We start from the raw sequence: 25,334 nt of genomic DNA on the forward strand, positions 1-25,334 counted from the left end.
GAGGAGGTGATTACCCACTCTCTCAATTTGTGGCTTCCACCTGGGCAGTAATTGGTGGTAACACAGCTGTTATTCTTGGGCTGATGTTCATGATTTGGCTACTATTTGCAACAAAGGTCTTTATTTTTTTTTAATACACTATAAATAGATAACAACAATTTATCCAGATCAATGCTTTGTACTTCAGCAACAATATCTTTTGCTTTTCATAATCTTGTGTTTCCTTTTTCCCCAGATCTCCCTTTATTTATTGAGCAACATCACAAAGCACAGGAATGATGGAAAAGTCCAATCAGACTCTCTTGACTGAATTTTTAATTTTGGGATTATCGCAAAATCCTCGGCTTCAAGTTCCAATTTTCATTCTGTTCTTACTCATGTATTTATTTACTCTTCTTGGAAACCTTGTCATTATTACATTAATATGCATTGATGCACATCTTCAAAATCCCATGTATTTTTTTCTCATGAACTTATCTTTCCTAGATATTGGTTTCACAACGGTCACCATCCCCAAACTGCTGGCGGTCTGCTTAAAAAGCAAGGAATCTGACAAATCCATCACTTTCTCTGCATGCATCCTTCAATTCTATTTTTGCGTTTCCTTCCTCAGCACAGAGATTTACTTGCTGTCGGTCATGGCCTATGACAGGTACATTGCAATTTGCAACCCCCTGCGCTTTGCATCTATCATGAATACAAGAGCCATGATTTTATTGACTGTAACATCCTGGACACTTGGCTTTCTGGACACTATCACACATACTGTTTTGATTTCAAAATTAGCGTTTTGTGCATCAAATGAAATCAATCATTTCTTTTGTGATCTCACTGCTCTTCTAAAACTATCTTGCACAGACACATTTTTCATAAATATCACAACCTTCGGAGAAGGTGTTGTGTTCGGGCTGGGCCCTTTCATCTTAACAATAACGTCCTATGGACTAATCATCTCAAATATTATGAAAATTCCCTCCAAAACAGGGAGACAGAAGTTGTTCTCCACATGTTCCTCTCATCTGACTGCTGTTTTTCTGTTCTATGGAACTGAGCTCGGTGTTTATCTGAGACCGACCTCAAGCTATTCCTTGGACAAAGACAAGATCTTTACTGTAATGTATACAGTCGTCATTCCAATGTTGAATCCAGTTCTTTACAGTTTGAGAAACAAGGATGTAAAAGGTGCTTTGAAAAAAGCTACAGGGAAACTAAGGCAGACAAACACTGTATTGAAGTAATGTAATAGTTCAAGCTGTATGAACGAAAAGTATTATTATCTCTGGTCATGCCCCAGGTCTTAACAGAGTTTGCTTATAACATTAACACCAAAAGTAAGGCTCTGTGAAAGTTAAATGTGTCTTTACTAATCAACAAAAATCTGGGCAAACGATGACAGGAAATAATTAATGAATTGATACACATAACTGTAAACCAAGACATTGTTTTATAGCCTGAGGCATCACACCTGTGGAGTTTCCCATTATTCAGCTAAGAAACAAATCATACAAAATGAGACTACAGAGAAAGAGTTTGAGAAGACATATGTGCTCCCATAATAAGGTACCACAGTCAAAATCAAACAGATTATTGTGACATTTAAGATCAACATTCACTACACAAAAAAAGCAAAACTTGAGTTGGTACACTTCCATCAAACCTCCTTGTTATCCTCATGCAAGAGGGCTTTGAATCCCTTGAGACCAGAAAAATGGTGGATACACCTGATCTGCCTCCCAGGGGATTTGAAATCTATTACCCCTCAGACCACCTGGATGGGTCTACCTCAGAGGTGGCTTTGTCCTCATTTGTGGCTGCACCCAACTAGAACTTCAGCTCCCCTCGGGGCATTATTGGGGTAGTCAACTAGTTCTACTCCCCAGGAAGATGAAACCTTAATAGACACCACTTTAGTGAGTCCCTAAGTCAGTGTTTCCCCCTTTCCATTTTTGTCATACCAATGGACATTTAGTGCTCCACTGACCCCCTCAATGTACCAGTAAGGGAGCCAGATATTGATTAGAGATCAGGAAGAAATATGCTGCTGTCCCCTCCATTCTCCTGCCTGGCTTTGATCCATCGATAGTTCCTGTCAGTCATGATATTCAGTCGCGAGGCGCAGCGGCCACTAGGAGCTCACCCTCTACATACAGTTCTTCATGGAGTGAATGCCAGCCAGCGTATAGGGAAGCTTGTGATTTTCACAAAGAAAAATTCATGATCTGGGTCTTTAGGGGATACATTTGTCACACAAAGAACTGTCAAAAATGATATGCATTTTCATAGAATGAGCGGTTTCACAAATCATTGAAGGGCTACGCGCCCTATTATAAGATGTTTGGAGAAAGCCTTCACATCATTTAATTTCTATGCTGCCCTATATCTGAGTACAGGAGAAACAAGGAACACCCTCCTTACAGGGAGCCAGGGTATATGTTTTATATAAAAAACAATGGCACATGTGGAAAAAATGAAGCGATGACAATAATACTTATAATAATGGCATTTGTTGAGCACAATGGCAATATATTGGGAAAAAGATGCACAAACTCAGAAAACCACTCATGGAGCACAACGAGTAAATTGATTTCTTATTTATAAATTCACATAAAAAATCGTGAAAGTGTAAGGTGTCCCAAGTGAAATTAGAACCTAGAACTTACAAGTGACAGTTGTGACATACATGAAGGTTTCCAAAATACAAGAAAATGATGCTTTAGTCAATATACAGTAATCAATCACAGCCTTTATGACAATGATGACGGCTGAGTACAATGGTTCATTTTATAAGCGTGCATCTTTTTCCCTATATATTGCCATTGTGCTCAACAAATTCCATTATTATAAGTATTATTGTCATCGTTTCATTTTTTCCACTGTTTGAGTCGAGCAATGCACCTGGAGCACTTTCAACAGGACTTGGACTATTTTTTATTGGCGTTTTTAATGTGTTTCCTCGTTAGCATTCTCATCTACTTTGATGATGTCATTTGCTGTGATATTATCATGAAAAAAACTCAGTGGATGTCACGTATTGTCATGTCATCAGATTAAATGCCATATGCTGTCACTTCCTGTGATGTAATTCAGTGTAAAAGGCACATGATATCACTTCTGCTACCCATGGCATTCCGACAATTCATGCCCATGTAGGTGCACCTGAGGCAGGTGGTACCATGCTTGCCCTCACCTAGGAGGTCATTAGGATGCCGGAAGGACCGCCACCACCGGGCAGGCAGTCCTTCCACCATCGCTTAGCGTTTTACCCACCACCCAATTAGGACGGCGATGGGTACCGCGGCGGACTCAAAGTCTGTCCTCCACTACCCCGCCAAAGGCAATCGTACTGATTTCCTGGCGGATGGGGCGGGGTGCATAAATGGTGGAGGTACCTAGCAGGCACCTTCAACCAAATTAGGATGTTGTGAGGACAATCCCTTTCCATGGCAGCGATGCCACCATTGAAAGGCTGGCGGGGATGGGGTTTGGGGGCCCTTTGCTGGCCCCCCTTGTCCCAGGGAGGTGTTGCTGCACTGAGGGAGTACCCATGGTACCCCCCTGCATTTCCCTGCACTGCGTGGCAAGCACTGCATGGTGTCTGCCACGTAGTGCAGGGAAATGCAGTGCATGCCATTTTGACATTGTGAACGGTGCTGCATCCAGCAGCACCGTCCGCAATGTTAATGGTTTGAGATGCACCCGCCATACTGGCAGGCGCATTGTAATATGTGTGGTTGGACCGCCGCATTACTGGCAGGCGGTCCCAACCACTGCAACAATGGCGGGCAGGCTCATGTCCGCCCCCCCATCATACTGATCCTCCAAGTTCTGAAACTGTCAGAGCAAAGGCGAACTGCCCCGCCATTCTCACACTACCAGATCAGTGATTGAACCCTGAGGGAGGGCCCGGGGAGAATTCCTGAGAGTATCCTGTGGATGCGTACCTGCTTACATCTACCCTGCTGGCTTCCCAATCAAGTATGCTCTTAACGCTTTATTAAGGTTGTTTTATTCCCCAGGCAGGACAGAACTCACAATATACACTTTGTGTACCATTAGCCATCCTCACCACATACATGATACAACTATAACTCCACTGACCCTTTAAATAAACAAACCCACACTCCTCTTTGGTTCTAATGACTTTTCCTTTTCTTAATTTTCCAAATGTCTTATTAAGGACTTTTATCTTTCTTGATACTGCACTGAGTCTCCTGGCCCTACATCTCATTGTAACCTACTGGTCTTCTATGGCCCAACCTCCCGGTTCCAGCATCTAGTCCAGTGTTGGCTGATTACCAATATCCTCTAATCCATCCATCTATTTCATAAAATTTCCTCAAGCTTTAGACATCACTCCACCATTTGGATTCCTGTGATTTTTTAAAGTGGCCAGAAAACCCCTCAACGAATGGGTGTTCTTTCTGCACCCTTGCCCCTTTTACCTTTTTATGAGCTGAGCTAGCCATAAGTCTCTCTTCTACTTTCTAAATAATTCCACCAACTTCACACCTAGTCCATCCAAAAAGCCTTGCCTACCAATGAAAGTCAGAGAGACAGTACAGTAAATGATATGACCCCACTTCAATTTATATTTCCCTTCACCCAAAGCATGACAAATGCCTCCTGAACCTCACTGCTGTCACACAACCACTGAGCACTGCAGAACTGACCCTAAAAATCTACAGGGCTGCCAACTGAAGCTAAAAGGTGAATTTTACAGTAACTGCCCCACTCCGTACTTCCTACCTGCTCCCTCAACCTCACCCCCACCCATTCCATTTATTTTATTGAGGTGTCCTACTATCACGCTTAGGGGCTCATTAGGCTGGAGGAAGGACCGCCACTGCCAGCCATGCGGTGGCGGTCCTTCTGCCCTTCAACCACAATTTTTCCCCTGTCAAATTAAGAATAGCGGGGGGAATCTCACCGTGACCATGTGTTAAATATTACACAGAATTCTTACAAAAAGGTGATGTTTATTTTCCAGCACGGCATAACATCTCAAGCAGTCAAGCAACAGATGAAATCTGATAGTCCTGGAATCTCTTGCCACAGAAGCTCCACATGGAACCCTGGAATTCACATTTATACAAATACATGTTGCATGCCTTAAAGTCAACATGCATCTAAAATACAACATTATGAAAATGTAACACATCCCCCTTATCAAATAAACAAGCAATAAAAGAACTACATTAAACATAATCACTAAACGATCTGGGTGCTGTTCTAACACGCCCATCACATCTAACTCTAGAAGCGACTGATTCATCCATACCTGCTCTATGTAATTTACTATCCTCATCGACTCCATTGGTGTGCTCATTATTACCATATTGCATTGGACACCTCGCTACCCTCCTGGAATTCCACACTTTACCATCCTGAGTGATTACACTATTCTTGAACACTTTTTTTATTTGTATGGGTCTGCCAAATTTACTTGTACCTTTATTGATTACAGTGGGTCTTAAGATCCTAACCCAATCACCCACCCTCCAGTTATGTGCTTTAGTTTTCCATTTGTTGTCATACCACATTTTGGTCTTTCCTTGTTTCTGTTCAACTCTATTAGCAACCTCTTGTACATCATCCTTGTGTTCCAATACTTCCTTACATTTTACCTTAAACCACCAAGGACACACTTCTGAAGCTGGGTCTCTACCTTTTAATAATCTGAAAGGACTGATCTCAGTGGTTGAATGTGGGGTAATGCGATATACCCAAAGTCTCTCTCTGAGTGCACTTAACCAATCTCCCTTTAATTTTAAAGATTCCATCACAAAGTTTTTTAACACCCAATTGAATCGTTCAACTTGACCATTCTCATGGGGTTCATAAAGGGAGGTGCAGATATGTTGAATAGAACAACCTTTAAGAAACTTCTCCATCTCACCTGACACCAACTGCACCCCGTTATCTGAGACCAGAGTAGAAGGACACCCTTCCCGTGAGAAAACCTCCTTGAAGAAATTAATCACCGCACTAGTAGTTGCCTTTGCCACAAACTTGACTACAGGCCATTTAGAATGGTAGTTGATTATAACCAAAGCAAAGCGTGAGTTCTCTGGCAACATGTGAAAAGGACCTGAGATATCAAAAGCCACCTTTCTCCACAGTTCTTTTGGCCGTTCCACAGTTTTTAAAGGAGGAATGTTGACTTTCAACATCTTGTCATTTGAACAACAGTCATTACATTCCCTCACTGTACGATCAACCACCCTGTCCATACCTGGCCACCAAAAATATGATCTTAACAACCGCTTCATAGCAGAGATGCCCGGGTGTGTTTTATGTGCTAAATTGAGTATCATTTCTTGAATGCCTTGTGGAGGAACACATTTCCCTGCTCTGAAAATGAAATCTCCATCACAAAACAATTCATCAGCTACAATGAAAAACGGCAAAAGTTCTGAAGCTATATAATCCTTCCTGGGCCATCCTTCCATTACATATTTTGTAAGAGAAACCCATTTGTCATCTTTAACTTGGCTTTCCTTCCAAGTTTCTTCTGTGATTTCTTTGTAACATGTAGGGAAAACGTCACCAACACTTAGCACAAAATCTAACTCATCGATCCTGTTGACACTACCATTTGCATCCTCACATGGAAGTCGTGATAAACAATCTGCTGTGACATTTTTCTTACCTGGCAAATATTCAACTGTGAAATTATACTCTTGTAATCTAGATGTTAACCGAGCTATTCTAGCTGTTGAATTCCAACCACCACCTGCCGACAAAATGTGGACTAACAGTTTGTGATCCGTCCTGAGCACAAATCTGCTCCCCCACACAAACATCCTGTAATGTTCCACTCCCCACACGCATGCCAACAATTCCCTCTCGATAACCGCATATCTGCGTTCCGTATCGTTAAGGGTTCTGGAGGAAAACGCTACATTCCATTCCTTTCCTTCATCCTTTTGGGATAGCACACTGCCCAAACCATATAAACTAGCATCTACAGTAATTATACAAGTTTTTCTCATCTTAAACGGTTTAAGTGTGGGAGCATTTACAACATCATTTTTGATAACTAAGAAAGCCTTGTTCTGTTCATCACCCCACTCAAATGCAGTTTTTTGCCTTAACAACTTCCTTAATGGTTCCATTTTGGTAGCAAAATTTTGAACAAATTTGCTATAATATTCGCACAACAGCTGTTCTTTGTTCGACGGAGCCGGTGCATTTAAAATAGCATCAACATTCGACTTCTTAGGAACTAAACCATTACCAGACAAAGTATGGCCCAAATATTCTACCGAACTCTTAAATAGCTTACACTTGTGTGCCTTGAGTGTAAGTCCAGATGTTTCTAGCCTTTTACACACTTCCTTAAGATGTGATTCATGTTCAGTCTCATGTTTTGAAAATACTAAGATGTCATCTTGGAAACATTTGACGTAATTTTCAATGTCTCTAAACATCTGGAACATAACTCTCTGGAATACAGAGGCTGCCGAAGCGAGCCCAAATGGCATTCTAGTATATTGGAACAAACCAAAGGGTGTTATGAACGCTGTATATTTTTTAGACTCTTCAGTGAGTTCAATTTGATGGTATGCAGACCTTAAGTCGAGGGTAGAAAATATTTTAGCACCATCAAACAATGAAACCAATTCATTTATATTGGGAAGCGGGTGACAATCTATAATTATATTAGAATTTAAGGCCCTCAAATCAACACACACGCGTAATTTTTGGTCTGGTTTGCTTACCAATACAATTGGAGAAACCCATTCCGCCGATTCAATAGGTTCAATAATGTTATCCCTCAGCAGTTCATGTAACATGTCTTTAAGTTCGTCCCTGACATTGATTGGTACCCCTCTTAATCTTTGTTTGACTGGAGTAGCATTATCTTTCAGCACAATTTTGTGTGCAAAATGTTTTAATTTCCCCAACTTCTCGCAAAAAACTTTATCAAACTTGTGTGTAATAAGTAACGTACCCCTTGTGGATTCTGCTACTTGGTTTATCGTGGTGGTCATGCCCATGTCTCGTTCACTGCACAATGACACAGGGTCCTTAGAACGTGGATTAAGCATGATACCTAATTCCCATTGGTCTCGCCACCCTAATACATTTACACCCTTTGTGGCTATGTACAATTTGGTATCAGCAGACCTACCTCTAAAACTTAAGGATACCTTAAAATACCCTTCCATGTCAATCTTTGATCCATCAAAACTTTCAGCTTGTATATCAGATGGTTGTATGTCATTGAAATTGCAGTGTTTTTGCAATTTTTCTCTAAAATACTCCTTGCTAATAATTGTCCAAGGAGAACCTGAATCCACCATTAACTCCAATTCTGAACCTGAAACACCAAATACACATTTAGGGGACTTCATACACTTCTTTTCCTCAAATCCAGAATGCATGATGGAAACCACAAAACCCTTGTCCGTGTCTTGAATTTCTTTGACAGAGGTAATTTTGTTGGTATCAGTATTAACCTTTGTGGTATTGCATGTTTGATAGTTGAAACGTCTGTCTCTACAAACGCTGCTGAAATGTCCTGTTCTACCACATACTCTACATTCTCTATTCAATGCAGGACAACCCTGAAATGAAGCGATGTGTGTTTTGCTCCCACATCTATAACAAACCAATGGACTTCCTGCGTGATCTTGTTTTCTACCGGAATAATTGTTGTAATTGGGTTTGAGCCTTACTTGTGTATTGTTTGTGTTTTTTGTATCTCCTTTTGCATTAAGTGCACAAATCTCGTCCTCAGTGGACGATTTACTTGACTTCTGACTGACTACATCCATCCATTTCTCTGACAATTCTGTTGACTTTGCTATAGCTATGGCTTCCTCAAGCTTAGGGTCACCCATAACCCATAATTTCTCTTGTGTTTTCTTATTCTTTACATGCACTATAATCTGATCACGAATCATCTCATCAGTGATGTTACCAAAACTACAATGTAAACTTAGAGATCTTAGTGCAGTTAGGAAGTCATCGAACGATTCATCATCTTTTTGTGCTCTTGTATAAAATTTAAACCTGTTTAACGCAATGTTGGACGTTGGTTTAAACCTTTTCTCTAACCTGGTTAAGGCTTCTGTATAAACATTGACATTGTCTCCTTGACCCCCTTGAGAAATTACTTGAGGTAGGGATCTGAAAACTTCTTGGCCCTCAGAACCTAGACAGTGAAGTAAAATACTTTTTTTTCTTTCAGCCCCCATCTATAGCCTTCATATAATTAAAGAATTCCTCTTTCCATGTAGGCCAGGGTAACGGTGGGTCACCTTTGCTTTGAAGGAATTTTGCTGGGGCTTCAAATTGCATGTTTGTTCTTGACCTGAATTTCTACTAAAATAAAAAAATATATATTTATGTGTATTTTATGCCTTATGAATGGAGTTTTAATCATGCATTCTACTAATGATTTCACTGAAATAATTATTTAACATTTATACACTCTTTAAAATATTTGGCAGAATAAAGTACTGAATTAGGCATAATAAACTTGAAACGGCTTTTAAATTTCCAGCCTGTAGTCTACTTTGTCTCTTTCCGGTGTCTTCGTTGCTGAAACGGCTTCGATTCACTCTTCGCGTCTTTTTTTTCAGTTGCTAGGTAACAAAATGGATGCTTTGAGTGTCCGTAGTACGTGCGTGATGACGCGCACGTTGTCGAAAGCTGAAAGGAATGCAAACAAAGACGCCCTTGTTGATGCAGGCAGTGACGCGTGGAAGAGGTGCGCGACACTGCGTTGGTGCGAGAAGCGACGCGTGGTGAAGGTGCGCGCTCTATTCGAAAAATGCCCGGCTCAACCGTAAGTCATGTAGCCAACAAAATAGTCTTGTAATTATAAAAATAGTACTTGTACAGAGCTTGTGCCCTCGCCTTGTTACTCACAGTACACCCTTCCGCACCAGTATTAACACGACTTGTTCCTTCCTCTCATCGCACAACGATCACGATTCTCCTCCACCATAAAACACGGCTTCCTTATTGAGTTAGACCGCTTGTTTCTTTGTGTTGAAATTTGAGAATCTCTCCAACAGCCAATATTCCAACGATTTGTTCTGCTTCAATAACCGGCATATGCATCCACCGAAGTTCAACTCGATTTGCACAGCTTAACAGCTGCAATAACCAGCATTTAGATCCATAGAAAACAGCATAACATGGGTAAAATACTCCGCTCCCGTGCTGAATATGGCAGGAGTAGTTCCGCTCGTCGCCAATTTGTTAAATATTACACAGAATTCTTACAAAAAGGTGATGTTTATTTTCCAGCACGGCATAACATCTCAAGCAGTCAAGCAACAGATGAAATCTGATAGTCCTGGAATCTCTTGCCACAGAAGCTCCACATGGAACCCTGGAATTCACATTTATACAAATACATGTCGCATGCCTTAAAGTGAACATGCATCTAAAATACAACATTATGAAAATGTAACACCATGGCAGTCGTAAAGACCGTCTGCCTCGGTACCGCCACAGGCAATCCTTACGATTGCCTGGCGGAGCAGTCTCCAACAGTAAAATGGCGGCGTTACCTAGCAGGCACCATCCACCAAATTACGATGTTGACTGTAGACAGCCTTTCCATGGTGGAGGAACTGCCATGGAAAGGCTGGCGGGTATTGGGTTTTGGGGCCCGTTGCAGGCCCCCCTTGTGTTGGGGGAGGCGAGGGTTCATTTGGGGGGTACCCATGGTACCCCCCCTACATTTCACAGCACTACGTGGCAGGCACCGCAATGTTAAAATGCAGTATCCGACAGCCACGTTGGCGGTCACATCCTGGGGCATGCATGTGGGACAGCCACATGCATGGCAGACGGTCCCGTCTTACACCAGGATGGTAGACAGACTTGAGTCCTTCCGCAATCCTAATGAGCCCCTTAGTACCACCCCAATTTCCCTTTGTCTCCTATAGGTCTGAATAATTGGAAAAGCTCATGCCACCCCTCGAAAGCCAATTTAAATATTTAAATTGTGATATTCTCCACTCAAGTAACTTTTCACAGTAAACACTGGTGTAATTCAGGAATGCTGAAGTCTAACTTTCTAAGCAATTGGGAGTCCATAGTTGCCTAGATAATGCACATTTTTCTTCTTTGAACCCTTCCATGCCATCTGTCTACCTGTTAATTATCTTAGAAACATTCATAATTATTTCCCCTTCTACTATTTGGGGGCCTATTTCAATGGCTAGTCGGACAGCTGTCCGTAGCCTTACCCTGCGACCGACACGTACCCGGAGCCGGTCCGTCCTGTAGAGTATTACGGTGCGCATAACTGCCAAAAACACAACAGATACGTAGCTTGTGAATCAAGCCCCATTTTCCGTCGGAGCAGTAACTCCCAAAGAGGAACCGTGTCGCCCGGAAGCAGTATCCATAGCAGTTTCCGTCATGACAAGTACGATGCATACTTCCTACGCGCCGGACGGGTCGTCACGTACGGCACACGTCACAGCATCTGGAAAACAAGCATATCAGCTACGATTCGCGCCACAAATCAATACACGGCTACGAGACGGACCAGCTTGCAGCGGGTACGAGATGGAGCAACAAGCAGCGTGTACGACACAAACACATCATGAATCCCATTGCGCAGGTCATACCAGTACTCTACATCTATGACTGGATCAGGGACTGACGCCGAGGGCGCAGGCAGTAAGTAAGACACCTACCACGGAAACAAACGACATGTACCCGCAAAATGGCACACACACACACAGGGGATACATTTCCTGGCCACTAACAACAGCCTACCATAGGGGTTGCATGGCCAGCACCACTAACACCCCCACCCATAGGGGGCCTGTTGCCCATCACCCATGCCACCCCCACTCACAGGGGACCTGTTGCCCATCACCCCTGCCACCCCCACTCACAGGGCTTATGTTGCCCATCACCCCTGCCACCCCCACTCACAGGGCTTATGTTGCCCATCACCCCTGCTACCCCCACTCACAGGGCTTATGTTACCCATCACCCCTGCCACCCCCACCCACAGGGGACCTGTTGCCCATCACCCCTGCCACCCCCGCTCACAGGGGACCTGTTGCCCATCACCCTTGCCACCCCCAATCACAGGGCTTATGTTGCCCATCACCCCTGCCACCCCCACTCACAGGGCTTATGTTGCCCATCAACCCTGCCACTCCCACTTACAGGGGTTATGTTACCCATCACCCCTGCCACCCCCACTCACAGGGGACCTGTTGCCCATCACCCCTACCACCCCCACTCACAGGGGACCTGTTGCCCATCACTCCTGCCACCCCCACTCACAGGGCTTATGTTGCCCATCACCCCTGCCACCCCCACTCACAGGGCTTATGTTGCCCATCACCTCTGCCACCCCCACTCAGAGGGGACCTGGCGTCCATCACCCCTGCCACCCCCACTCACAGGGCTTATGTTGCCCATCCCCCCTGCCACCCCCACTCGCAGGGCTTATGGTGCCCATCACCCCTGCCACCCCCACCCATAGTGGACCTGTTTCCAATCACCCCTGCCACCCCCACTCACAGGGGACCTGTTGCCCATCACCCCTGCCACCCCCACTCACAGGGCTTATGTTGCCCATCACCCGTGCCACCCCCACTCACAGGGCTTATGTTGCCATCACCCCTGCCACCCCCACTCACAGGGACTATGTTGCCCATCACCCCTGCCACCCACACCCATAGTGGAACTGTTGCCCATCACCCCTGCCACCCCCACTAACAGGGCTTATGTTGCCCATCACCCCTGCCACCCCCACTCACAGGGCTTATGTTGCCCATCACCCCTGCCACCCACACTCACAGGGGACCTGCTGCCCATCACCCCTCCCACCCCCACTCACAGGGCTTATGTTGCCCATCACCCCTGCCACCCCCACTCACATGGGACCTGTTGCCCATCACCTCTGCCACCCCCACTCACAGGGGACCTATTGCCCATCACCCCTGCCACCCCCAGCCATAGGATGGGTGATGCGCAACACATCCACCATACGCAAACATCAGGTATGTCTGCAAAATACATCCCCCATGACATCATGACAACAGTGTGTAGTCTGTGACAAATGCCCACAACAGTGAATATGGCTACGAGCATACAATGTAAGTAACAGCACATGTGTGACCAACACATGAGTGTGACATACACAAGGCAAGCATCACCATAGCACTGTGGCAATGTAAAAAGAACACCCCCTCACTGTGTAGAACAGAAGTTAAGTGGGGGCTCACAAAATGCAGCAGATGTGGAGCATTATGGTGATGGGGACCAAACCCCCCTCAACACAGTGACCAAAAGGTAAGTGTCATCATGGCCAAAGCTGCAAATAACAAACAGCATGTATGATCCCTGATCCCAACACATCAAACACTTCTGGGGCAAACTAGTGGTTGTGTCCCATACACACAGAGATGTGGCGAGGCAAACAGTGCATGTGAAAATATAACACTCTCGGCCATGTGCAGACAAGCATCACACATGGGTGCTGTCAATGCACACAGCGTACAATGACACAACAGCAGAAGTGACCATCACCAAGCATACATACATCTTGAAAATAGACACACCAATCAAAACAACATGTGTAGACTGTAGGTGTCTGCTCACTAACTCACATTGCATGCCAGCAATGGCACCCAACAACCAGGATGAATGTGCACAATGATGTGACATGACTCACAGGGACAGCATGCAAAATCACAGAAACAGCTTCCAGACAAAGGCCCACAACAGCGATACCAATGCACTGATGCAGAATCACAAACACAAACAGGCAAACTCACACTGCACATCGGACACAACATGTGTGTGTGTGTGTCACAGTATCCCCAGGCAACTGCACAACACATGCGAGGGGCTGAACCACAGTGACACAGATGTGGACACAGTGCCATACAAAAGTAAACCATCATTGGGACACCATCAGTGGGCAATCAGGCGTTGGGAGATGAGAGGAAGCACAACAGACACATGTGACACTAGCTGGAATGAGCACCAACTAACAGAGCAAGAGACTGACACACAACAGCACTATCCCCAGGGACAAGACATAGGGATGACACAAGCATGCATGACTAGGCCTGGGCGGTAAATTCCATTCCGTTCGCGGAATTTGCGGAATTTGGGTAATTTTGCGTTCCGCGGAGAACGCGAAATTGCACAAAAATCTGCGTTCCGCGACTTCGCGAAATTTTTTGCTTGTTCGCATTCTCAATATGCGTGTTCGCGAGATATTTCACCCCGAGCACGCAAACAGCGATCGCAAACAGGAAAAAAGTATCGCGAACAAGCAATTCCGCGTGTTCGCGGAATTTCTGCGTGTTCGCGGAGATTTTTTACCGTTTCGCGGAGATTTGCGTGACGCGGTTACGCAAATTCCGCCCACCCCTATGCATGACACCTCCACTGTGATGACAAAGGCAGATGTCGTACAAAGTGGGAAACCCAGACATGTGTCCTGTGCCACAAACGTACATCACACATATACAAATACAAATCACTCAGCATGGCCCCTCATCCATGGACAAACGGGAGCTAGGGGACCATCCATGCAAACATTCACATCAGTCCACCATCAACACCACACACCTGAACTGCAACAATGTGTATCTGTGAAGCCCACATGGACAGGTGACATTGCACATGCCCCCATGACAAACACAGGAATGTTGGCAGGAACTAAGGTGCACACACACATCACACAAGGACTGTTTACAACCCTGGGGAATGACAGACACACTGCACAGTATGCGGTACATGGCCATGACCTCAAAGCTCATGTGACCTTCACAATCCCTGCCACAGTCCCAGGACTATGCAGATGCCAAGGAGGAACACAAGGCACCCATGCTGACACCTCCCAGCATAGCTGCCGTGAACCCGACAAGTGGGAGCAGTCACACACATATAAATGTCTCAATCACTGAAAACTACCACCTAGGGACAACTACATGATATTGCAAACAAACAAGTGCCTTGAGGAACCCTCACTGTGTCCCATCTGTGTCTGACAACATCATCAACAATCAGAACTGACAAATCACAATGATGATACACCAATTAACAGTAGTGAGTCATGCACCAACACATCTGGTAGCCCATTGGAAAAGTAGTGAGATTAACCCAGTACCACTCAGCAAGCATCAACAACAGGAACATATCAAGGGAACACTGTCTGTGTATGAACAGGGATGTGGACACACACACATGCACATACAACACTCACCATGGGCCCAGGCCATGTCACTGGACAACACATTACCTTGAGGGGACACAACTCCTGTGATGAGCACGAATTTGAACACTGGGAAGAACATCATATGTGCAGGGGTGCAAGCCACAGATGTGACCATGGCAATTAAATGCTCACAGAGAGATGTACACAAATAGTTGATCCAGACACACCCAGGTATCTGCAAAGGATGACATGGATATCCACCAGAATAGGATACATATCTCATGGACCACAGGGAATACCTCACATCAACACATCAGTATGCAACATTGTAAACCAAGAATTACAGGTGCAAGGGCATGTAAAACAACATCAACATGATGTACAGCTAAATCAAGTTCACAGGGACAAAGTAAAAAGCTTTATTCAGCATATGAAAAGTGAAACGTCTGTTCCAACAAAAGGCCAATGGCCAGTCCATGTCCAAATGGCAAGGAGTTAACTAGAGTGACAAATTCAGTATATGAAATTCGAAACGTCTGTGCAACCAAAAGGCCAATGGCCAGTCCATGTCAAAATGCCAAGGAGTGAACTAGAGTGACAACTGTCACACCTTGCTTTCCTGCACTGGTAAGGACTGGGGTCATCCCCTCGGAGGGGCATACATGGGGGCAGGCCAGGCACCGCAGGGACAGGCCCAGGGCGCAGCAGAAGAAGGCAGTGAAGAGGTGGGGGATGCAGGCGAGACACTTGGAACTGCAGTGGAGATGACTGAAGTGGTGGGTGCTGTCACAACTGTGGGGCACAAGTCAGATGGGGTGGGTGCCGGCACAACTCCAGTGGGTAGGTCAGATGGAGTGGATTGGCTCACCACTGCAGTGCCCAAGTCAGACGGGGTAGGCGTGGACTCCAAAGCAGTGCCTACATCCATGGGAGCGGAATGGGGGACAGGTGAGGTCTGCAGGGCAGGGGGTGGGGAGACGGTCCCCACATCAGTGGCACCAACTGTCTGACCAGGTGTGGAGGAGCAAGTGCTAGGGGGGGATGGCCTTAGCATTTTGATGATGGTGTATCGGTGTGTGAGGGAACCCGGGGCAGGGAGTGGCGGGGGAACCTCTGGAGTGGTGGCCTGGGGGATGGAGGACGGAGACTCTGCCTTGGAGCTGTGTGCTGGTGGGGGGGGTCTTGCTCTTCTTGCGCCGGGGGGGACTTGCGGTTGGGCGTCTCGGTCTGAATGCGCCTGGGGGAGGGTGTCTGGGTGTGAGGGCCACTCCCTTCTGTGTGTGGGGACTTCCTCTTCCCCTTGTAATCAGGATCTGCTGGGTCGGTGGGGAAGAGGCCAAGGTCACAGAGGAAGAGCTTCTGGGGGTATGGGGTTGCAGGTGAGGGAAGGGAAGGGGGCCGGGAAGGAGAGGTCTCGGAGGACTGTGGAGTGGTTGTGGATGACTGTGTGTGTGTCAGCAAACCAGCGCCTGTGAGTGTGGAATCAGTCCCTGCGCTTGCTTGTGTGCACGTCTAGCCCTTGGTTTGGGTGTTTCTGTGCTTTGGATAAGTAGTGTGCTAGGAATCGTGGGTGCTGCAGGGGTAGGAGGGGTGTGGGACTGTTGGAGGAGGGACACTGCTGCCGTCAGGGAGGAGGCCACGGACTGGTTGGTCCTCTGTAGGGCAGACATGCCTGAGGAAATGCCCTCCATGAATGACACCAGTTGTGTCAACAGACCTGTGTGTGCATGGAGGACATTCAGCATCGATGTCTGCCCTACATGCATCTGTCAAAGTAAGTCCACAGACTCCTCACTCAGGGCAGCAGGTGAAACAGGGGCAGGGGGTGCGGTGCCTGGCACAAAGGAGACATGCTCATGAACACGGGAGCCCACAGGGACCTCTGGGATGGGAGCCGATGGGAGGGGGGTGGTGGTGGTGGCGGTGGCAGAGACAGCCTCACTAGCTGGGGTTTGGTGGCTGCTGACACCCGCCTCCACAGGGGAGTCATCCTCAGAGCTGCTGTGGCCTTCAGCTGGGGGGGATGGTGCTGACGACTCCTCTGTGTGGCTCAAATAGCCCTCCGTGCCACTGGGTCCACCTGACTCCTCTCCTTCTGTCCCTGTAAGCCTCTGTGGCTCCTCCTGGTCCATGGAGCTGTCCCCTCCTGTGGCCGTGGATGTATCTGGATAAGAATAGGAAGTAAGAGACCAACATCAGTCACCTGCACCGACTGCACACACCACAGTGAGTACATCGCATCACAGGGCAAGCCCTGGCATCATCAGCTGAACACAGCTCAAAGTGCCAACACTGTTTAGAATAAGACAATTGTCATTTTCAACATCAACCATGGTACACATATCCCTCCTTGACTTGCACACATATGTCCGTTGCATGTTGGATGCTAATACCCCAATGTGCCAACATGCACCACCCACACATTAGTTGTACATGCAAGTGAACATGTAGGAGTATGTCACTAGACCCACAGCACATCTCTTGCGACTGACTCAGCACAGGTGTACGGATGAAGGGATGGGCAGAGACTCATTTCACATGCTTGGGATGCATGCCAGCAACACACACTATGATGTACTAATGTCCTGATGGGAAAGGCCACAATGGGGTGCATGGTTCACACTTGAACACAACGCAGGCTCACTCATAGCAAGTTCAATGCCATGGCCCTGGGATGCCCTGAAAGTCAGTCAACACTGTCTCCTGTCACTGGGGCAGGGCATCCAGACAACAACAATATGCACTGACTCACAATCCTAGCTCAGGGGCAAATCTGACTCTGCAGATGACCGGCGCACTTTCCCATCCCATGCAAACAACATATCCAGGACCCAGAAGACCCCACATCATGAAAATCAGACATATGAGTCTCAGCAAACACAAATCCATGTACATTAACACATCACAGTCTGCCATGCATATAACCCAGCTGCATGAGGGACAGAGTTTCATACACCATTGTGCGCTGTCAGATGATCACACACCTATATGTCACACAGGTCTTGTCTCCCACAGTCACATTGCAAGATGTCATGCTGACCCTCTGAATCATGGACACCCCAGTTGTACATAGCAACAAGCCACACCCTAATGACACAGAGGCACACACCTGAGGGCACATGTCATGAAGCACAACCTGCAATTTCATACACAGGAGTGGGATTACAGAGTGTTTCTGAATGCCCTTGAGGGGGCAGGACTGGCAGGACTCAGTGAACCAGTGTTTTGCCCCGGACAGTTGTGGTAAATAATTTAATTACCGGAACTTAATTTGATGCGGAAAATCTATAACAATAGCTCAGTAAAATAAGAGGCAGAATCCGTGGTATTAGAGGTTCGGAACGGGCTTTATTCCATAATCAATTTAAATTGAGGAGCTCCATATTCCATCACCACGAAGGTTCAGGAAGTGAAGAACACCCCTTTATTGACAAGTAATCATTTTTATACAATAGGCATTACAGTGAAACAGATGGAGGAGGCGTAACAATTGATAGCAAAGATAAAACATACATGCGTAGCAAAAGTGGGTGTAACTGGGCGTAACTAAAGAACGTCATCAGGTATGATGTCATAATAGGGTGGTTCCATGAAAGAATTTCGCAATGTCAGCAGAAATACTTGGCAGAAATGCGCGCGCAGCAGCATGACGTGTGATTGACGTGCAACTAGGGGGTGAAGGGGACTTGACATTTAGCTCTACATGTGGCGACAGAAGTCTGGAGGGTCAAGTCAACCTAATCCCAAATCATATCTAACATCCTATGTTTAAAGAACTGTGTTATCCAAAAGAGAAGTCTCTTAGAGTAGAATCTTATTCTATACTGACTATACTGACTATTAGTGCGTGTACAAGCGTCTAAGTGTCTACACTAGATGCGGGGGCAGAAATCTTCCATAGAACAGGGCTATGAATTACTTGCATAAAGACAGAGAAGCCGGGCCTTTTGCTCGGTAGCTGGAAGAATGTTTACTTAAACTACTAGACAGGAATGTATTGGGTAGGGAGCGGAGCAGATAATTTCGAAGGTGAAATACAGTTTTTGGCAGGCAACAGGCTGATGTCAGACACCGTTAGGTGCGCAGAGAATGAGGACAAAGTTCATGGATACAGATGCGAGCTCAGACTGGAGCTTTCAGAGGCAGAAGGCAGGAAAAGGCTTGATGGCAGAATCAGGGCCTACTTGCCTGGACTGTAAAATGTCATAAGTGAACCATATAAAGCCGGTGGCCTTTCGTACTCAGGAATGGAATATCCGGCCCATTCATGGCGGATCTGAAAGAGGACATGTTGGCGGTGGACGCACATGTGTTTGCGTCTTCATAACTGGAACTGGAGGGAACATACATGTACTTGTGATTTATACATGAAACCGTTGGGGTCCAAGATAGGGGACATAACTGACCAGAAAAATCCATATTTCCACATTCCCTCCTTGTCCCCTACTTGCCCGTCAAGAGATATCAATCTTCATTAATCCATCGATCTGTTCATATAGCATCATTTGTTCTTCTTTTTTCTTCCGTGATGAATGAAATCTTGGTGGTGGAATACACGATGTGGCACACAGACCACAGATCGCTGGTCCACATTGTAGACATAGACAGCAACTGAATAGTATGAGAAAGCCAATACCTAGGAAGGATAGGACCTTCCATCCAAAGGTAGATAATACACTCCAAAACCAACCGGACCAAGTCCAGGTGCCTGGATTCTGGTGTATCTGGCTTACAATCTTATGAAGGCGAGTTATGGCTTTATATACAGATGGCGAATTTTCTGGTATGAAAATGCAACAACTTGATCCGATGACCCTACAAGCTCCGCCCCTATCGGCCAGGATGACGTCAAGGACAAGACGATTTTGAAGCACAACAATCCGCATAGCAGACTGCTCTTCTGTTAAATTGCCTAAGGCGGAAATAGTTTCGTTCACTACTGCTTCAAGGGTTCTGGTTAATCTACGTATCAGCTTACTATTGGTAACTGTACCTATATAGGGAAAGAGACCTTTATTGAAATCTGTGTATTTTTCCCATGCTGTCTCAGTGTAATCGACTATTGGGAGATCTCTCCTTTCTCTATTGTGTACTAAATGAGTATTTCTGTGATAATCAGGAGGAGCTAGGAAAACAGGTGGTAAAAGGAATCCGATGTAGCAGGTACCATCCCAATCTAGTGGCAAACGTATGTATGCCGTCTGACCACATATGAAGTAGGAATGGCGGGAAGCTCTAAATGTAGACTTGCCTTGATCACTAAATTCTATTACAGTGGTGCATCTACTATGGCCCATATGTATGGAACCATTCTTTCTTACACATAATTCACCTATAACTGGAAATACTGACATGGCGAGCAAAATTGGAGTAGCTTCGGATTCGACATTCAAGATCATGAGATTGAGCGTAAAATTACCTAATCCATATACTTCATTTTCTAGATCAGTTCCTGTTCTTTTGGGAAGTCCCTCCTTGTTGGGGTGGCAGACTTTGAGTAAAACTAAGTTCAGATTTCCCCATACCCAGTTATTCTGGTAAACTGCAGAATTCGAATCTAGGGAATTAATTAAACTAAACCATGCTCCACAGGAGCCGTTGTGTGTGAACGGGTATGGAAAGAGAGGTAGAATTCCTTTATAGTTCTGATAGGGAGGGAGTCGGCCACATATCCAACAATTTGTAGCATTGCTAACCTGATGGGAATGATGTAACATACTAATAAAAGTGTTATTGCGCAGCGCAAATCTATAGGATAATTCATGCGGAGGTAATTCACTAAAAGAATGTTCGGCAGTAATATTGTAAACATGTCTAGAAATAGGATAATATGTGTGCAACAATATACTTGCAGTAATTATTAAAAGACTTAGGAAAAACAAAATTAATAACGTCACTGTGCAATGACTACGCAGTGATTTACAGTACGCATGTCGTTTCAACTTTATCCTTCTGTTTCTTTCTCTGTACAGGTCTAAGGGATACATGTCAGTGACAAATTCGACCGATTCACCTTGGAGAGGACTTAAACAATCAAATTGCCTGACTTGTTAGACCTAAGTTTTAGTTTGTATTGCTCATGGTTATTCAGTTCAACCAAAGGAAGTTTAGAGTCACTCGGGGAAGACACGCAAGGTGTGTCGTTTACGTCTGACGGTAGTCCATGAAATTTCTTGATATGACTTGAATGTATCCAGCCTTTTCGTCCTTCGATCTTTACGGCTGTCCTCGTCGTTAGCAATACGAGTTGAGGCGACTTCCACCTAGGATCCAGCTGAGACTTCCGATCAAAGTTCCTCACTAGAACTAAATCTCCTGGAATTACGTCATGGGGTTTCACCTCGGTGTTGTCGGGAAAGGCTGCAGCTACCTGTGAACGACAAGATTGTAGTGCAGACATCAAGGAAGCCAAGTAATCTGTCAGCATATTACAGTCAATATCAGTTATTTTGCGTGGTATAGGCGTCCCCCACATATTTGGTGGTCTACCGAAGATCTCTTCATAAGGGGATAGCCCTGTTCGAGAGTGTGCTACCATTCTCATGTAAAAAAGTGCAACGGGTAAGGCTACTACCCAGTCGACACCTTTCTCTCTGCATATTTTGGACAATCTAATTTTCAGGGTCTGGTTATGTCTTTCCACGAGACCTGCTGCCTCGGGGTGTCGGACACAGTGAAATTTCCACTGATAGCCTAACAAAAGTGAAACGTGTTTCATTAGTTCGGATGAGAACGGCTGGCCGTTATCTGAGTAGACAGCACGTGGTAAACCGTACCGTGGGAAGAATTCTCGAACTAACTGTTTGGCAGTAGTCGGGGCAGTGTAATCTGAAACCGGGTATGCCTCTGTCCAACGGGAAAGAGCACAGACAACTACGAGAACATATTTGAATCCTCGACATCGTTCCATCTGGATATAATCCATCTGGAGGACTTCAAAAGGGTGATCAGGAGGCTGAAATCCACCCTGTTCTACGGGAATGCTTTTTCCTGGGTTAAACTGACAACAGATCATACAGGTACGAACTTTTTGTTTAGCCGCTGCTCGTAAATGTTTGTTGAACCAAATGTGTTGGATGCTGTCTAGCATAGCTTTTTCTCCTAGATGTGCTGGACTATGTACAGTGTTAATAACGACTTGGACCATTGAATCAGGAAGGAACCACACAGATTTTTCCTTCGTCATCCATCCTTGATCCGTTTGGATCCCTCCTAATTCAGTCCATTTCTTTATTTCGTCTGGTGTAGCATGTGTCTGTATGTCGATTACGTCAAGAGCGGGATCCTTAACCATCATGCAATGTGTTGGTGTCGGGACTATTGTCTTTGTCATGTCGGATGTTTGAGTTTGAGCAGTCTGTTTAGCTGTTCTGTCAGCTAGATCATTGCCTTGAGAAATGATATCAGTAACTTTCGTATGAGCTTTACATTTCATAATTGATATTGCAGTGGGTAGATGTATTGCATCTAATAAGGCATGAATAAGGGGTCCGTGCTGAATGTGGGCACCGTGAGAAGTTAAATAACCTCTCTCTCGCCACAGCACGCCGAAATCATGTACAACTCCGAATGCATAACGTGAATCAGTGTATATGTTGACTTTTTTATTTGTTGCTTGAATACAGGCTTGTGTCAGAGCGATGAGCTCTGCTGCTTGAGCGGACAAGGTATTTATGCAATTTGTTTCAATGATTTCAGTGTCTGTTGTGACTGCGTAAGCGGCCACTAGCTCTCCTGTACCTGTTCTCATACATGAACCATCTACATACAACGTCAGGTCTGGGTCTGACAATGGGACGTCTGTCAAATCTTGTCTGGGTTTCGTCGTGATAGTGATAACTTCAATACAATCATGTGCAAGTGGGTCTGTTCCATTTACAGGTAACAGTGTGGCAGGATTCAATGTACTACAACGTTTGATTTCTATATGTGGCTGAAACAATGTTAATTCGTAACCAGTAAGTCGTGCTATAGTCAAATGTTGTGTTTGTGTGCGGTTCAAGAGAACCTCTACTGCATGTGGTACTTGTACTGTCAATGGATGTCCTAATACTATGGCATCGCTTTGTCTGATTGCTAAAGCTGTTGCTGCCACTGATTTCAGGCACGCAGGCAAAGCCTGAGCTACGGGATCTAATGTACTACAAAAATAAGCACATGGTTTGTGTGATCCTGCTTGTTCCTGTGTGAGTACTGATAAGGCAGTACCTTCGCGTTCTGTAACGAAGAGTGTAAACTGTTTATTGTAACATGGTGTTGCTAAAACAGGTGCTTGGCATAAGGCTTTCTTTAGGCTTTCAAAAGCTTGTGTATGTTCCTGAGTCCAAGGGAGAACAGTCGATGTGGCTGCCTCCTGTGTTGTCAATTGAATGAGGGGTTTTGCTAGAAATGCATACTGAGGGATCCACTGCCTACAATATGAAGTGAGGCCTATGAAAGCCCGCACCTCCTTTTGTGTCTTGGGTATCGGCATATTTGCAATTAGCTGGATGCGATCTGGTGTAAGCTGCCTTCCCTCCTTGGACAGCGAGTGACCAAGGTAAACAACTCGCTGGACACAGAATTGCAGCTTAGAAGGGGACACCTTGTGTCCCTTTTCGGCCAAAAATTGTAATACCGTCAGTGAGGCTTTCTCACATTCAGGTTCGCTTCTAGCGGTGATCAGCAGATCATCGACATATTGAAGCAGGGCAGTGTTGACTGGCATGTGGATACTGTTGAGTTCTCGTTTCAGTGCTTGGCTATAAATGCTGGGGCTTTCTGTAAATCCTTGAGGTGCGCGTGTGAATTTAAAGCTTCGTCCATTTAAACTAAATCCGAACAAGTATTGGCTTTCCGGATCTATTGGGACGCTGAAGAAGGCATTCTTGAGATCAATTACAGTAAAGAATGTTGCTTCGGAATCAATGGCTGTCAGTAATGAAGAAATGTCTGGGACTACGGGGTATTGTGGTACTATGCATTTATTTAATTCGCGCAGATCAATAACCAATCGATATACTGGCGGGGCTGTTGGATCGGTTCGTTTAAGAATCGGAATTATCGGGGAATTACATACATTGGAGTCAGTTTCCACAACCACTCCTTGGGTAATAAGCTCGTCAATGATTTGTAGTAAAGCCACTACAGCATCTGGGGGTAACTTGTATTGTCGCATTCGTGGAAGTACCACTCCTGCCTTTAGTGTGACTCGATATGGTGTAATGTTCATGCAACCAACATCTGTAGGGCCTTGCGCCCATAAATGTGTCGGTAAAGTCTGTAGTCGGTGATCCATGTCTCGGGACACGTAGTGCCCTTTGAAATCACGTAAAAATAATCTTACTCCTTCTGGAGAACAACATATAATAGCTCCTAGAGCTTTCAAAGTTTTTATGCCTAACAAGTTTTCTGGACATGATTTAGTAAGTAATAAATCTGTAGTTCGTGTCAAGGGACCGATCGTAAGTGGAAGAGGCTGTGTTACTTCGTTAATGATAGGTTTTCCTGAAAAGCCAAGGGAAATATTCTGTGTGCCTGAGAGGGGTGCCCCTGGAACTTCACTACGTTTTATTGTTGTTCGGCTTGCCCCTGTATCAAGTAAGAATTTTCTATCTTGACCTAACAGTTCACTGTGTACATAAGGTCCTTCTTGATCTACAGGGACCTCAATAAGGGGTAAGCCAACTTCCCTCTCTAGGCTGTTTCATGAGTATCGTTGATAATCAGGATAGTCATACTGTGCGGTCTGATACATCTGTCGGGTCGTTGTTTGTGTGGCAGCAATAGGCTGCGGTGGTGGAGCTGGCATAGACTGTTGCGGAGCTGGCATGGACTGTGCATGCTGCGGAGTTCCTTGTTGATTCTGATCCTGTCTAAGTGGCCGTGGTCTTTCTTTTGTGTTACCTATGGCGATATTATGTTTTAAAACGGGACAATCGTGTACATAATGACCTGGCTGTTTACAATAGTTGCACGTCCCTTTAACAGGACCTGTTGAAACACTGGACTGTGTTATACCCTTCTTATGACCGTCAACTGGCACTGTCTGGGAAACTAGCATTTTCATTTTCGTGTCTTTCATGCGTCTATGTTCATGTTCTTGTTCTTCTCTAATTCTATTGTGATGGTACTGTAGCATTTGTAACATTTGTGACGGAGTGTTACCTTGCCAGGTACTCTCGAACTT

At 45.3% G+C, this 25,334-nt stretch overlaps 1 protein-coding gene across 1 annotated transcript; it reads left to right on the forward strand.

Annotated features, from left to right (window-relative positions):
• Nucleotides 1-278: 278 nt before the first annotated feature.
• On the forward strand, nucleotides 279-1,238 carry LOC146813383 (olfactory receptor 5AR1-like). Its single transcript, XM_085615403.1, has one exon. It carries the CDS (start codon nucleotides 279-281, stop codon nucleotides 1,236-1,238), a length of 960 nt encoding a protein of 319 aa, XP_085471529.1.
• Nucleotides 1,239-25,334: the final 24,096 nt, after the last annotated feature.

The sequence above is a fragment of the Triturus cristatus genome, chromosome 7 (genome assembly GCF_964204655.1).
Source record: "Triturus cristatus chromosome 7, aTriCri1.1, whole genome shotgun sequence".
NCBI lineage: Eukaryota > Metazoa > Chordata > Amphibia > Caudata > Salamandridae > Triturus > Triturus cristatus.

Coding starts and splice junctions, on each gene's coding strand:
- LOC146813383 (XM_085615403.1), top strand. CDS start 279: ATGGAAAAGTCCAATCAGACTCTCTTGACTGAATTTTTAATTTTGGGA.